General features: G+C 48.8%; 1 protein-coding gene across 1 annotated transcript; it reads right to left on the minus strand.

Annotated features, from left to right (window-relative positions):
* Positions 1-4,405: 4,405 nt before the first annotated feature.
* Positions 4,406-14,570, minus strand: LOC136662394 (prenylcysteine oxidase 1-like). Its single transcript, XM_066639623.1, has 6 exons — positions 14,468-14,570; positions 10,496-10,702; positions 9,500-9,674; positions 8,942-9,153; positions 7,428-7,583; positions 4,406-5,058 (listed from the first exon to the last, which is right to left on the minus strand). Exons 1-6 carry the CDS (start codon positions 14,568-14,570, stop codon positions 4,406-4,408), a joined length of 1,506 nt encoding a protein of 501 aa, XP_066495720.1.
* Positions 14,571-15,127: the final 557 nt, after the last annotated feature.

A 15,127-nucleotide genomic window follows, 5' to 3' on the forward strand; every position in this document is an offset into this window, starting at 1 on the left:
CCTCCCGAGCCCCGCTGGGGGTGGGCCCGGCTGCCGGGGCGGCAGGGGGAGGGCCGTCCCGCCCGCAGATAGACTGCCCCTGAGCAGAGAGGCTCGCCTCCCAGACGGACCCGGCAGGGGCCCCCCAGGCGGCTCCCGTGACAGCCCACCCAGTCCTGGCCACACTTTCCCGGGAGGAAGCCCCATTGACTCTAATGGGACTTACTTCTGAGTAGACAGGCAGAGGCTTGGGCTGCGAGCGGCCTGTGGGTGCGCAAGAGGTCCCGCTCCGGCGCCGCTGCAGCCCTGCCGGGAGGAGCGCACCGACCCCTCCGAGCCAGCCCGGGGAGGAGCGCGCTGCGCAGCGCCGGGGTGTCCGGCTCAGCCTCGGGGAGGGGCGGCGCAGTCCCAGCCGCGGAAGCAAGTGCCGCTGTGCCGGCCGGCCGGCCGGCTCGCTCCCCGGAAGGGACGCCTGGGCTGCAGCTGGCCGGCTGCGGGTCGCCTCTTCGCCTGGATGGAGCCGCAGCAGGAAAGAAGCACGTGTGGCTTCTGTGCAGCTGGAGGGGGCTGCCCAGAAGGCGGTGGCGTAGCTGGAGGGGGCGGAGCACTCAGCCTGGCAGGGAGCCAGCAGGGTGGGCGAGCGACCCCTCCCTTCGGAGCCATTCCCCCGTACGGCTCCGTTTTGCCCCCCCCCCGCCGGCAATGGCTCCGAAGGGAGGGGCCGCTCGCCCACCCTGCTGGCTCCCTGCCAGGCTGAGTGCTTCGCCCCCCTCCAGCTACGCCACCGCAGAAGGGGACCCTGACAGGTGCAGTTGGCTCCCCAGCTTTGGCCCATCGCCGCCCGTCTACGAGGCGTGCAGGCTGCTGCTTGCCTGGCACCATGAAGGGCATCGCGGGGCCCAGATTGCCCCAATGGCCTGCCTGAAAGCCTCCAGTTCCGAGAGGGGTTTGATCAGGGGGCACGAGGCTTCTTTTGGGACCCTCTGCACAGGGGTGGTGAAACAAAGTGGAGGAGGGTGAGCAGAATGGGGGTGGGGAGGGGGGAGGCAGCTGGAAAAGCCTTTGGAGCCTGGTCTGCCCACCCATCGGCAGCTGGAGACAGTAATACGGAAAACCAAACAGTCTCCAAAATATTTGAAATATAGAAAATCATGCAGAAAATGAGCAACATCATATTTAGGCTCAGACTTGAATGGAAAGTGTCCTGTTTGCACCAAAACGTGTCTCTGCAGCAGCTGTAGCCCTGCAGCTGTGTCCCAGGGCTCCTCCACACTCCTTCATGGGAAGCAGATCCACAAGTCAAGGAGCTTCTGTGGCAGGCCAGTCTCCTCCCAGATCTGACACAGTGTTAAGGGGTGTCATGTCTACATTTCTGGGCCCAGCACACATGGCTTGCCAGTAACTGCAGCCCCACAATCGTGGTCGTGTCCCCAGCATCCCATGCTGGCAACAGGTCTGGGCAGACAGGAAAATGTCAGATCCCAGGGAATTTCTGGGCCTCTCCTTTGTCTCCTGGGCCCCTTTTTTAACCCTGGGTCTGGGTGCAAATTACCCCCTTCTCCTAAGCCCTGGCTGCAGCCACAGGCCAGAGCTCATCTCTGAAATCAGCCTTTACCCCTTCATGGGACACCAGGTCTGCCCTTCTGCAGAGGCCTTAAGAACCACACTCTGCTTCTCCAGGCTCCCATTTTTTTTGCTGGAGAGCCCAGGAAGATATTCCTGCCTCGGAGCCTCCTCAGGGGAGGGACAGCAGGACAGCAATGCAGCACTTTCCTCTGGTCTGAGGACTTCACACCTGGTGGTGTCCAGAGACCCATCAGGCCCCCCCTTGTGTTGGCTTCTTCTCAAAGAGAGGGCAGGACCTGATTTCCCAGGAGCATCTCCAGACTCTCCCCCTTGAGGCTCCTTTCTTCCTTGCACAAGGAAAGGTTCACTTGGTCAAATGGGACTGAATGCAGTACCAACCCTGCTGGAGGGCCTCACTTGACCTCCAGTCCCGGACATGGCTGGTCATGTCTGGGAGGACAAGTGAGGCCCTCCAGCACCAAGTGGGCACCCATGCTGAGTCAAAGCCATGGGTGCTGAATCCTTGCAAGGAGGCCTACTGGAAATAATAAATCATCCTCTGCAAAACTGCAGCACACCTGTGAATTGTTGCAAGGTTGAAAGAAAGCAACTCAAAAGACTCGGTACTCAGGAGTGATAGTTTGCAGGTTTTTATTGCATTGCAAGCAATGGGCCCACAGGACTTTTTTGTCTCAAAGCATGGGCACCTCTCAATAGTGATTTCAACTTTTATACAATTTCTGGTCCTTTGTCCCAAATCTAGACTTCCCATTGGCTGAAATTTTACATCAGAGATGGGGCTAACACCTAAGAGGTCACAGATAAGGTACAATTCACTTCATAGGTATTATTTCAGGTTACACTTTGCATTAAAGATGGAAATAGGTGGGATTTCATCTTTAAACTCAGACAAGTAAAAAGTTTCTGGACGCTGGTAGAGTGCAGTATGATACAAATATTCAAGCTTAGGTAGAAAGCAAGATAAGTCACAAGTTGGTTCTTGGCATGAATATTAGGCACTTACTCATCCCTCATTAGAGAGGCCTGGTACAAGTGGCCTAGTCTCCTGTCACCTTTACACCTGTTGCTTAAAGTAAACATCGTGGGGCCCAGTTTGCAAAGCCAAGTTTTTCTGTAACACAGCAAAGCAGCTTTTGATTCCTTTTATTAAAGAGGGTTTTAAAAACTTTACTAAAAATAAGCAATTTGGTTTCTATGGCTTAATTTTATATGACTATTGTGACCTTTTACTTTGGGTACGGTTTGGTATCAAGGGTCACTTGGTCTCATATATGTGTGCTTTTGCTCTAAAAGCATAAAGTATGAAAGCTACAGAATTTTCCTAGTAGGTACATGTATAAATCAGTGAATGCCTTTATCCCTTGCCAAGGAGTGAGCTCATTCCTCTTCAGTAGCTGCCTAGCACCTGCTATCCCTTGAGCTACAAAGTGTAAACACTCTGAGCTGAGGCTTCAGCCAGCTTCTTTCAGTCAGACTCGCAAAAATGATTCTTTCTTAACACCAAGCAGCTTTTTACCATCTTATGTGTTGCTATGCTTTGTACTGGGCTATCCAGTGGCCTTTATATGTGCGTTACATTCTGGGGTCAAAGGTCACCATGCCTTATGAACCATTCACAGCACACCAGTGGGCCATGGCATGCTGGCTGGACATGCCTGGACTGACTGTAAGAACAGATGAGCAAGAAAGACATTGCTCTGGGGCAGGGGTGCCCAAACCCTGGCCCGGGGGTAATTTGCAGCCCTTGGGGGCTTCCAATCCGGCCCGCGGGGAGCCCCCAATCTCCAATGAGCCTCTGGCCCTCCAGAGATTTGCTGAAGCCCGTGCTGGCCAGACCCAACTGCTCTCAGTGTGAGGATGACTGTTCGACCTCTCACCTAAGCTGTGGGACGAGGGCTCCCTCCACTACTTGCTGTCTCACGTCTGTGACGCAGCAGTGGCAGTGAAGGAAAGGCCGGCCTTGCTTTGTGCAAGGCCTTTTATAGGCCTTGAGCTACTGCAAGACCTTCATTCGTTCATATAAGTTGTATCTCTAATATGTAAAAATTATGTAAATTTATTCAAATTTCAAATGTAAATTAAGTCTTTTTTTCCTTGGCCCCCAACACAGTGTCAGAGAGCTGATGTGGTCCTCCTGCCAAAATGTTTGGACACCCCCGTTCTGGGGCAATGTAAGAAAGCAAACAACCAAGAGAGGCCTGGGTTTCTTTGAAAGAAAACTGAAAAACATGGACTCCTTGAGTCCATGAGAGGAAACTTGTTTTCTGGCTCCAAACTGGCTCTTGTAGTTCTTCACATAGTGCATAGTGAGTCTCTGGAACTGGTCATCACAAAGAGTGGCTATGACTTTCAAAGGGGATTGGATAAATTATCACAGGGTAGGTCTAACAGGGGTTACTCGTAATGATAACTGCTTGCTACCTCTAGGTTAAGCCACAGCCTGCCTCGGTGTAAAGGTTTCAGCAGAACGAAGAGGGGAGAGGGGTGTGCCTTTCTGTCCTGTCTAATGGGCCATTTTGGGAAGCAGAATGCTGGACTTGAAGAATCCTCTTTTGCCTGAATCAGCCAGGCTTTACTATGGCAAGTCATTAATTTAGAAAGAAGCTGGCAGGCAGCATATAGGACATACTCAAGCTTTGCCTCATTTATTCCTACACTCAATATGGGGACTCTCCATTAAGGGTTACAAGCAAACATCCAGAAAAGTGTTCTGGCTGCCGCCACTATTCTTTTTAAATTGTTGCTTGTTACTTCAAGGACACAGATACGACCACTGACACCATTATAAGTTTTCCTTTAATGCCGCCCCCAATAGTTCACAGAAACATAAATTCCAACTCTAGAGCTCTGCTTGGAGTCTGTCATGCAGACCTTCCTGATCTACTCTGTCCAGGTTTTTGTACCAGTGGTGGTGAGCCAGAAGGACAGCATTCTTGGCTGCAATCGCACTCATTTCCATAGCGCTGGCAAGCCACTCTATGCCATTGAGGTAGTACATTTGATCATGAAGAATGATGGGAGGAACGCTTTCTTGGGAGTTGTACTTGGGGTAGGCCAGCCAGTTCTTCTCTTCTATGAAGTCATAAGAGGAGAAAAGCAAATTTAACTGCTCCTTGGTCAGAGAATTGTGTGAGAACACTCTCCAAACAGGAGGACCCAAAGGTGGCTTCCGTGCAGACTTTTTAACTGGGAAGACGATAATGATGCCATTGATGAATAATTTGGGGTTCTCCATTGTGAAGATGCTGCTCGGTTCAAATTGGGAAGGATCCCGGTAGCCAAAAAAAGTTGCATTAATGTGCCCATGGACAAGGGTTGTCACGGTCTGGTGATAGTGCCTGGAGAACTCTTGGATGGGTGGGCTGAAATTGTGGAAAGCGATGTGTGCAATCTCAGGTTGCAGGGGGGTTGCAATCAGAACAATGTCATATAGTTCTGTGGTTAATCCAGATTTTGAATGGTAGGTCACGTCATACTGCTTTACTGGATCTCCTGGAAAAAAAAAAAGCAATGTTATAAAAAAGGAATTCTTGCATTGCCACTTTAGCCACTGCAAAAGGATGGAGCAGGTGCTCTGAGGGCATAAGGTCTCAGTTTCCATCAAGGCAGCATAGCAGGTTGGACTGGGGAAAACCCCTCTTTGGGAGCCTGGAGGACTCGTCCCCGTCACTGTATGTAACTGACTAAGGGCCCAATCCTATCCAGTTTTCCAGGACCAGTGCAGCTGTGTCAGTGGGATGTCACCGCATCCTCTGGTGGGGAGGCAGTCACAGAGGTCTCCTCAAGGTAAGGGAACATTTGTTCTCTTACCTCCAGGCTACACTGCAGCAGCACAGTGTTGGAAAGTTGGAAAGGACTGGGCCCTAAAATGGTCCAGCTTAGTATAACAGGTTTTGATTTTGTTCATAATGCTAAAGGAGTCTCACTCTGATTTGGGTTTGTTATCTGATAGAATTTGGGATTTAACAGCCAAAAAGATCCTCTCTTTCTTGAATAAGTACATAACTTGCAGGACTAGGGTTTCAGATCTGTGCTCTGCAGTGCAAAGAAGTGAACTAGCAATCTGACTGGAAGATTTCCAGCTGTGCCTGAGTGTGCATCCCTCAAGGATAGAGGTGTTAAACTTCTTTATTTTTTTCAGATTTCGTTTCCTTCCCCCCCCCCCCCCCAAGGAGGAAAAGGGCAGAAAGTCGTGTTATGTGTTTTCATCCCACGGGCTCATTTTTATAAATTATAATAATAAATTATAATGATTTTAAAAGTGTACTAGGTAGTATAGTGTCAGCAGATGCAGCCACAGTCATTACCCAGGCACCCCATTACAAGTTGGACATCTCTTATCCAAAGTGCTTGGGACCAGAAGTGCTTTGAATTTCAGACTTTTCTGTATTTTGGAATACTTGCATAAACATAACTTGGGGATAGGGCCCAAGTCTAAACACAAAATTCATTTATGTTCCATATACTCCTTATACACATAGCTGGATGGTAATTTTATAGAATATTTTTTAAATTTTGTGAATAAAACACAGTTTGAGATTTTATTTCTTTAGGCAAAAAAGTCATGTTGGTGCTAAAAAAAATCTGTATTTCAGAATATTCTGTATTTTGGAATTCCAGGTAAGGAGTACTCGAACTGCATTTATTTTTTTTACATATTTCCCAGTTTATTTTATTTATTTATTTTTTGCAGATTTCAGGGTGTGTGTTTTTTTAACAAAACAGACATGCAGGAATCTGTTATGTGTTTTTATTTCATTATCAATGAAAAATCACACCTCTACTCATGAGGAAAGGACATGTAACATGCAGCCTGGGAAGTGGGAAGGTAAGAACATAAGAACATAAGAACAGCCCCACTGGATCAGGCCATAGGCCCATCTAGTCCAGCTTCCTGTATCTCACAGCGGCCCACCAAATGCCCCAGGGAGCACACCAGATAACAAGAGACCTCATCCTGGTGTCCTCCCTAAGGTGCCTGCTGAGTCACAAAATCAGTCCTACAATCAGTCCTACAAGATCAGTAAATCCATCCCTGTCAAAGCCCACAATCCTCATTAGATCATCCCTGAGAGGTGAGTCTCCAGCCTCTTCTTAAAGACTTCCAGCAATGAGGAGTCTAGCCCCCCCCCCCAGCAGACTGTTCCACTGCCTAACCATCCAGAAGCTCTTCTAATATTCATTCAAAATCGCCTTTGCTATTTAGACTCATTTGTCCTGGTCCTGCCCTCTGGACCAGACAACAATAAATCTGCTCCCTTTTTCACATGGTGGCCCTTCATGCGCTGTAGTTGGTCTGTCTCATTCTTCGGCAGGATTCTCTTACTCTGTTTTGCATTGCAGTTTCTTTTCAGTAATTATTATTTTTAATTACTGACATGTTATTGCCCCAGTATGTTAGCCACCCAGGAGTTCACCGAGACTTGCTCCTGGAAAGAGTGCATATGTTTTAGCACTTAGCTGCAATGAGCCTCGAAATAAGGGAACAAATGTTCCCATACTTTGAGGAGGTCTCTGTGACTGCCTCCCCACCGCAGTATGCAATGCCCCATTGGCATGGTTGCACAGGCACTGGAAAATCGGATAGGATTGGGCGCTCAGACCCCAAAACTTTCAAGTCAGCTGCTATGACTTGAGGACTTCTCGTAATTCATGCCTACAAGAATTTGGGCCTCCAATTTTGTTTTCCTAGTGCTAAGTTCTTACTGATGCTTTTCAAAATTAGAGAAAAGTCAGACTCATGTTCATTGTTCTTATGTCTATCACATTTCAAGACAACCCACAGCATTCCTGAGACCTGCAGATCTAAACACACATCTTACAATTCTGTGAGTGATGAAAGACGATTAAGGAAACCTCACCTGAGCGTCCCTTTTGCCGTGTTTTCTCCTCTAGAGACAGAACAGACCCAGAAATAAGCTGTGCTTTAGAGGCAGAAAGAAGTCCACTGCAGACCAGTTTGTTCCCACCTTCTACTGACCAAAGTCCAGGATCAACACCTAGTAAAGATATTACACCTGTCAGGGAGGGAGGAAGATGGAAATAATTAAAATCCAAGAAAGAAAAAAGTCCATAGGTAACTGAATGTAGGCACAATTCTAACCAGGTCTACTCATAAGTAAGTCCTATTTTGTTCAGTGGGGCTTACTCTTAGGAAAGTGTGGTTAGGATTGCAGCCTATGATGGCAAAAAGCATTTTAAAGTGTAACCAGTTACTGGAATAGGATGGACAGGTGTTCAAGAAATCATCTTAGACAGCAGAGTGGTGATTCCCCTCTCAGTCACAAAGCACCTGCTGCCTTGTGAGGAAGAGGAGAAAAAGAAGCCGGGAGGGATGACCCCACTCCCTCAAGCTCTTTTTGGAGTACAATAATACACAAAAAAAGCCCACTATAAGTTGCCTTGGGCACTTCCCAATGGAGAAGAGAAAGGTGCAATATAATTATCTAGACTGCATGGGGACAGAGACCTTCCTTAATGTACAGCGCTACATGGACTTGTGCTATATAAATAAGTAGGTTACTCCAGATGAGCAACAAGTGATTGACATTGCACCCCATTTTAATGACAATGTGGATAGCAGCTACTTGGAGAGAGACACTGGATGCTTTCACACAGAACAGAAAGAGATAAGGTTTGGTAGCTACTGACTATGGTTGGGCTAAGCACCTCTAGTTTAAAGTCCAAAGCAAGTTTGGCTGATCTCTTTTACACCGGGAGAGTATTTTCATATGTTTCATATTATAATCTATTCCCGTAGATTCAGCTGGTATCAATGCGAGGTCTTCCTTCCTTTTTCGTGTGATACAGTCGCTATGTTTGCAGTTTCACTCTGCTGCACACCAGGGAGTGGTCAGTGTCGCAGGCAGCACCATGATAACTGCGTGTGATCTTGGTGCTGGGAAGGCTGGAGCGTCTGGTGAGGATCAGGTCGAGCTGGTGCCAGTGCTTTGATCTTGGATGTCTCCAAGAGACTCTATATCTGCAAGAGGGATCTGAAGGCCTTAGGGATGGACCTCAACAAGTGGGAAACCCTGGCCTCTGAGCGGCCCGCTTGGAGGCAGGCTGTGCAGCATGGCCTTTTCCAGTTTGAAGAGACACTTTGCCAACAGTCTGAGGCTAAGAGGTAAAGAAGGAAGGCCCATAGCCAGGGAGACAGACCAGGGACAGACTGCACTTGCTCCCGGTGTGGAAGGGATTGTCACTCCCGGATTGGCCTTTTCAGCCACACTAGACGCTGTGCCAGAACCACCTTTCAGAGCGCGATACCATAGTCTTTCGAGACTGAAGGTTGCCAATACAAGATTCAGCACAGGGCAAAGATAGAAAAAAAGAACTTTTAAAGAACTTTAAAAAAGGAACTCCCATCACATACCTACAAAGCCACTGACACTGGCTCCTTGCCCATAGTTGAATCGCATGATGGCAGTAACTGTTTCATTGATGAACTTCTGTGAAAATCCAGCCTCCTGCATGGCCTCCTCAATGGTCTGATTCAGCAGCTGCATGAAACTGGCTCCTCCAAGGGCATGAAGCAAACCTTCGTTGGTGCTGAAGGCGTAGTCATGGGACTGATAGTGATAGATCCTTGGTCCAAAAGGGAGGAGAATCTTTAAATTTGTCCCTTTGGGACATGGTTAATATACTCAAAATGAATATTATACCTCATATTTGATGCAACTCCCATTTAATAAAAGAGGATCTGGAGTTCCTGATTGTAGTTTGTATCACCAAGCTTATCTTTTTAAGCTCTAAGAACTATCTGGCTCTTTTTATTTTCTTAATTATAGCATTGGCATTTTTTGAAATGTTCCATCCTATGAGATTCTAAGAAATCTTATTCATTTTCAGCAAACGGCTGCCAGTTTAGTCTTCAGAACTCACAGCATTCAAATCTGAGCTGCATTGTCTATTAATGTGTGTGCTACATTACCTCATAAACTTGTCCAGGATCTCCTGTACCCATATGTACATTCGCAGGGGGTTCAGTCCATAATTCCAGAAAAGCTTGATTAAATTCCAAAGGTAGTAGCTGCTCTCCTCAAAGACAAACTCATCTCCATTGTAAATACCCAGAGGACTAAATTGTCTCTGAAGAGTGGAAAGCCCTGCAAACACAGACCACAGCCTGAGCACCAAGGATAGCTGACAGAAGAGAAAGAGAGAGGGAGGAAAGAGATCTGATTTTCGGACATGTTTCACTGATGACTATTAGAAAGAAATCGGAACTAAAAATTTAAATTTGTACATTCTGAATGCGGCTGGGAAAGTCAATAATAAACTTGGAACAATCTTGAAAAGTTTTGCAAATTACTTTAAACAACTTCAAAGCACTGAAATAACACTATCAGATCTGCAAAAAAACGGCACTTGTAGGAACATCATACATATTGTGCCGACACCTAGTTGATACTGAGGTCTTAGGCTGAGACTTGTATCAATTGCTCAACACCAGTTTACAACTGAGTTTCATGTAATTTAGATAACAGTAACAACCACCACCACCAGCAGTCGTCATCCCAGTGGTGACTGGCATATTAGGTGCAGTCCCAAAAACGCCTGAAACAAAGCCAAAAACATATGAATATTGACAAAATGACTATCGGTCAAATTCAAAAAACCACCTGCTTGGTTCAGCACACGTTATTTGCACGTTATTTATTATGACGTCCAAGGCCCCCGGGTGGGGCCCGACTAGTCCATCTAAAGAACTGGCAGTTGTGATACGAGAAATAATAATAATCAGCCTTTCCAAGGTGCCCCAATAGCCAGCAGCAACAACTCCAAAACAGCAATGCATTTGTGGTGAGCAGCAAATAAACTGTAGCATGAGAAAGAATCCAAGTACAAAAACTATGAGAGAACAAGCCAGGAAGAAAATATTAAAGCAGGATTCAATTTGATACGATACACTCCTCTGTGACCTCACCGAGATCTTTAGCAAAATGCTTCATGTGCAGGTTCTGAGGGTGGATGACGTCTCCACCTGCTTCATAGTCTTGTCCATCCACATTTAAAGTGGCCAAGCGGCCCCCCACCTCTCCTCTTTCAAACACATCAATAAGGACGTCCCTGCCAAACTTCTGTCGCAGAAAATAGGCTGCAGCCGTGCCCCCGATGCCAGCTCCGATCACACCTGCAACAAATGGGCACAAAAAGGTTCCTTTCACCACTTCAACTTCTGCAGGAAGACTCAGAAGGTGCCAGCTGGCACTTCGCTTTCTTGATCAAACTCTGAACAGATGCCAGTCCCACTCTCTTGACAAAAACTGACTTTTCCCAGTAGCTGTCAGGGGTTTTGCAAGAGGGCCAAAACCTCACCCAACATGCTGAGAGGTTGAATAGCCTCAATAATAAATGGGAACTTGGTGTGTCTAAGTGAGTGACCATGCCTTGAGAGACAATTTGGGAGCCATCGCTGACAAGGCCATTTCTCCAGTTGTCACCACCCTTACTCACAAGTGGGAGGAGAGATATTTGAAGATGTGCCTCTGATGAGGCTCTTAAGTAACAAACAGTTTTGTGTGGGAAAAGAATATGGATCTAAAACACAGAAACATACAGCAAGGAGGACAGAAAGGAGAAACAACCGAGCAGTGGAGTTTTTGTACAGCTATCTGTGCTACCCATGACATGGAGGCAGAAGAGGAGCAGAGACACCTGCACTTCACAAAGAATGATCCAATCCACACCCACCAGGAGCCATTTCCAGGGTAATCACTTTTTCCTAAGCATTCAGGGAAACAGCTACATCTGCATGTGACTCAGTTCTCATTAAGTTCCTCCATGCAATTCCTGATGTGGTGCCATTCTATGGGGGAAACCACAAACAGCCTTACGTGCAAAAGCGCCACTAGGGTTTGCGTCACCTTGTGCAAGAGCTCATTGCGCCAACCCTATGATGGACCTGCATAAGAGTTCTAGCATTAGCTCTGATACATGGAAATGAGAGCTGACTCCTAACACCTTATGGGTTCCTTGCTGTGTCATAAGAACACCTCACTGGCTCTCAGAACAATCAGTCTGAGTGGTGAGTTTTGAAAATCCACTTTTTGTGACATAAGGCAGTTTTCCTTTTCTGCTTATTTCACTATATGTTTGATAGAATACAGCTATTTCAATGCAGTTTGTTTCATTGCATTCTGCATTAAATTACCCAGTGTGTGTGTGTGTGTGTGTGTGTGTGTGTGTGTGGATTGGAAGACTGCACCTTGGAAGATTTCACAGGGAAGTTGGACTCGCACCTGTCTCAACAGGTCAGATGCAGCTCTCAGCGCAGACTCTACACTTCTCACCCCCAAAGCACCAACTAACAGCAAATACTCCTGCTCAAATGTTCCTGTTTCCCTCAAATGAGGAGGCAAGCTAGAAATAAGTTGAAAGGGAAGGTAAAGAGGGTCCAGTCTCTCCAGAGAGCGTGGAAGCTGTTTAAAATGGCAATAGAGGCCCAGCGGAAGTGTGTACCACAAAGGAGGAAGGGTTCGACTAAGTCTAGGAGGATGCCAGCAAGGCTAACAAGCTAAGTTAGAGAGGCTGTTCAGGGCAAGGAAGCTTCCTTCCATAAATGGAAGTCTTGCCCAAATGAGGAGAATAAAAAGGAACATAAACTGTGGCAAAAGAAATGTCAGAGGGTGATACGGGAGGCCAAGACAGACTATGAGGAACTCATGGCCAGCAACTTTAAGGGAAATAATAAAAGCTTCTTCAAATATATTAGAAGCAGGAAACCCACCAGAGAAGCAGTTGGCCTTCTGGACAGTGAGGGAGGGAGAAGGGAGACAGGAGGAGACTTAGAGATGGCAGAAAAATTAAATGAGTTCTTTGCATCTGTCTTCATGGCAGAAGACCTCAGGCAGATACCACTGCCTGAACGGCCCATCCTGACCAAGGAATTAAGTTGAATAGAGGTTAAAAGAGAAGACATCACAGACCTAATTGACAAATTAAAAATCAGTAAGTCACAAGGCCCTGATGGCATCCACCCAAGAGTTATTAGGGAACTGAAGACTGAAGTTGCCAATCTCTTGACTGAGAGCCCAAGGCTATGCATGTCTACTCAGAAATAAGTCCCATTATAGTCAATGGGACTTACTGCCAGGAAAGTGTGGATAGGATTGTAGCCTCAAATATGAAACTTATCCCTTGAAACTGCCACAGTGCCAGAGGACTGGAGGATAGCAAAAGATCACACTGATCTTTAAAAAGGGAAGGAGGGGGGACCCGGGAAACTATAGGCCAGTCAGCCTAACATCTGTTCCAGGTAAGATGGTGGAATGCCTCATCAAAGATAGAATCTCAAAACACATAGAGGAACAGGCCTTGTTGAGGGAGAATCAGCCTGGCTTCTATAAGGGTAAGTCTTGCCTCACAAAACTTTTAAAATTCTTTGAAAAGGCATGTGGATGTGGGAGAACCTGTGGACATTATATATCTGGACTTTCAGAAGGTGTTCGACACAGTCCCTCACCAAAGGCTACTGAGAAAACTCCACAGTCAGGGAATTAGAGGGCAAGTCCTCTCCTGGATTAGGAACTGGTTGAGGTCCAGGAAGCAGAGAGTGGATGTCAATGGGCAATTTTCACAATGGAGAGAGGTGAAAAGCGGTGTGCCCCAAGGATCTGTCCTGGGACTGGTGCTTTTCAACCTGTTCATAAATGACCTGGTGACAGGGTGAGGTGGCCAAGTTTGTGGACGAGTCCAAACTTTTCTGAGTGGTGGTGTCCAGAAGAAATTTTGAGGAGCTCCAGAAGGATCTCTCCAAACTGGGAGACTGGGCAGCAAAATGGCAGATGCGTTTCAGTGTAAGTAAGTGTAAAGTAATGCACTTTGGGGCAATGAGTCAAAACTTCACATATAGGCTAATGGGTTCTGAGCTGTCTGTGATGGATTAGGATAGGGATCTTGGGGTGCTGGTGGACAGCTTGATGAAAGTGTTGATCCAATGTGTGATGGCAGTGAAGAGGGCTAATTCCATGCTTGGGATCATTAGGAAAGGCATTGAGAATAAGACAGCTAATACTGTAATGCTGTTGTACAAATTGATGGTCAGGCCACACCTGGAGTATTGTGTCCAGTTCTGGTCGCCACATCTCAAAAAAGACATAGTGGAAATGGAAAAGGTGCAAAAGAGAGCAAGTAAGATGATTACTGGGCTGGGGCACCTTCCTTATGAGGAAAGGTTGCAGCGTTTGGGCTCTTCAGTCTAGAAAAGAAGCACCTGAGGGAGGACATGATTAAGATGTACAAAATTATGCAGGGGGTGGCTAGAGTGATGCTCTTTTCCCTCTCACACAACACCAGAACCAGGGGACAGCCACAAAAGTTGAGTGTTGGGAGAGTTAGGACAGAGAGAAGAAAATATTTCTTTACTCAGCGTGTGGTTGGTCTGTGGAACTCCTTGCCACAGGAAGTGATGATGGCATTTGGCCTGGATGCCTTTAAAAGGGGACTGGACAAACTTCTGGAGGAGCAGATCATGACGGGTTGCAAGTCACGGAAGCTCCTGGTTTGAGAGGCAGGCTGCCTCTGATTGCCAGCCGCACCTGAGGGCACCGGGAGGCAGGTCGTGCCTGCTGCCTTGTGCGCCCGCTGGGCATTTGGTGGGCCGCTGCGAGACTGGCTGGGCCTCTGGCCTGGTCCCGCGGGGCTCTCCTGGTGTTTCCAGCGGAGGCGTCAGCCTGTGCCGGCCACCTGCATGTGGGGGGCTCCTGAAGTGCTGCGCGGGTGGGCGGAGACGGTGCGGCCGGGACAGGAGCCCTGCGCGCTGGGCAGGCGGGAGCGGGAGGCGCCGGGCGGGGCCCCTTCCTGGCGATGCTCCGGCCCCGCGCCCTGCCGCGCCCCAGTCCCTGGACGGCCCTCCCGGAGGCAGCAGCAGCAGCAGCCCCGCCCCGCGCGCCCCTACCGATGCGGGCGGGCGGGCGCAGCGGCTCCTCGGCCCCCGGCGCGCCGCCTTCGCGCACGGCCAGCAGCAGCAGCAACAGCGCGGCGGGCGTCTGGGCGGGCATGGCGTGTCTGGGCGAGGGCTGTCCTGGGAGGCGGAGGGAGGGGCCCCGGGGCGGGCAGGAAGCCGCTCCGTGCAGGGCCGTGCGGGGGGCGTGGAGGCAGGCGAGGCAGAGCCTCCCCGCCCTCGTCCTTCACAAGCGCCACTGGCTGCATGCGGGGCGCCCGAGCAGGCGCCGCGGCGCTTCTCAAAGGACTCCAGAGGGAGGCTCTGCCTCACCTGCCCCCGGGACAGTGTGCAGGCGGAAGAACACGTCCAAGGGACGGAGCCGTCTCTGAATCTTGTCCTGGGTGAACGTGTGGAAACGGCAGAGGGATGGTGGGGACCAGATGTCGAGCCGGCTCCAGCTGCCTCTCGGGGCTTTGCTGCCTCCGATGCTTCTGCCTGCTGCGGAGCACGAAGCCCCTTCGGCAGCTGCTCTGGAGCTCTGCGTCCTCTCCGCCCCACTTCTGCTGGAGCTCCCCAGGAGGGTGCAGGGCAGCTCAGGGCAGCCACGGCGTGAAGCCTGCGGTGACTGTCTGGGGTGCCAAGGGAATCAGCCCGCTCGGCCCTCGGGGGATG

This window comes from Tiliqua scincoides, chromosome 11 (genome assembly GCF_035046505.1).
Source record: "Tiliqua scincoides isolate rTilSci1 chromosome 11, rTilSci1.hap2, whole genome shotgun sequence".
NCBI lineage: Eukaryota > Metazoa > Chordata > Lepidosauria > Squamata > Scincidae > Tiliqua > Tiliqua scincoides.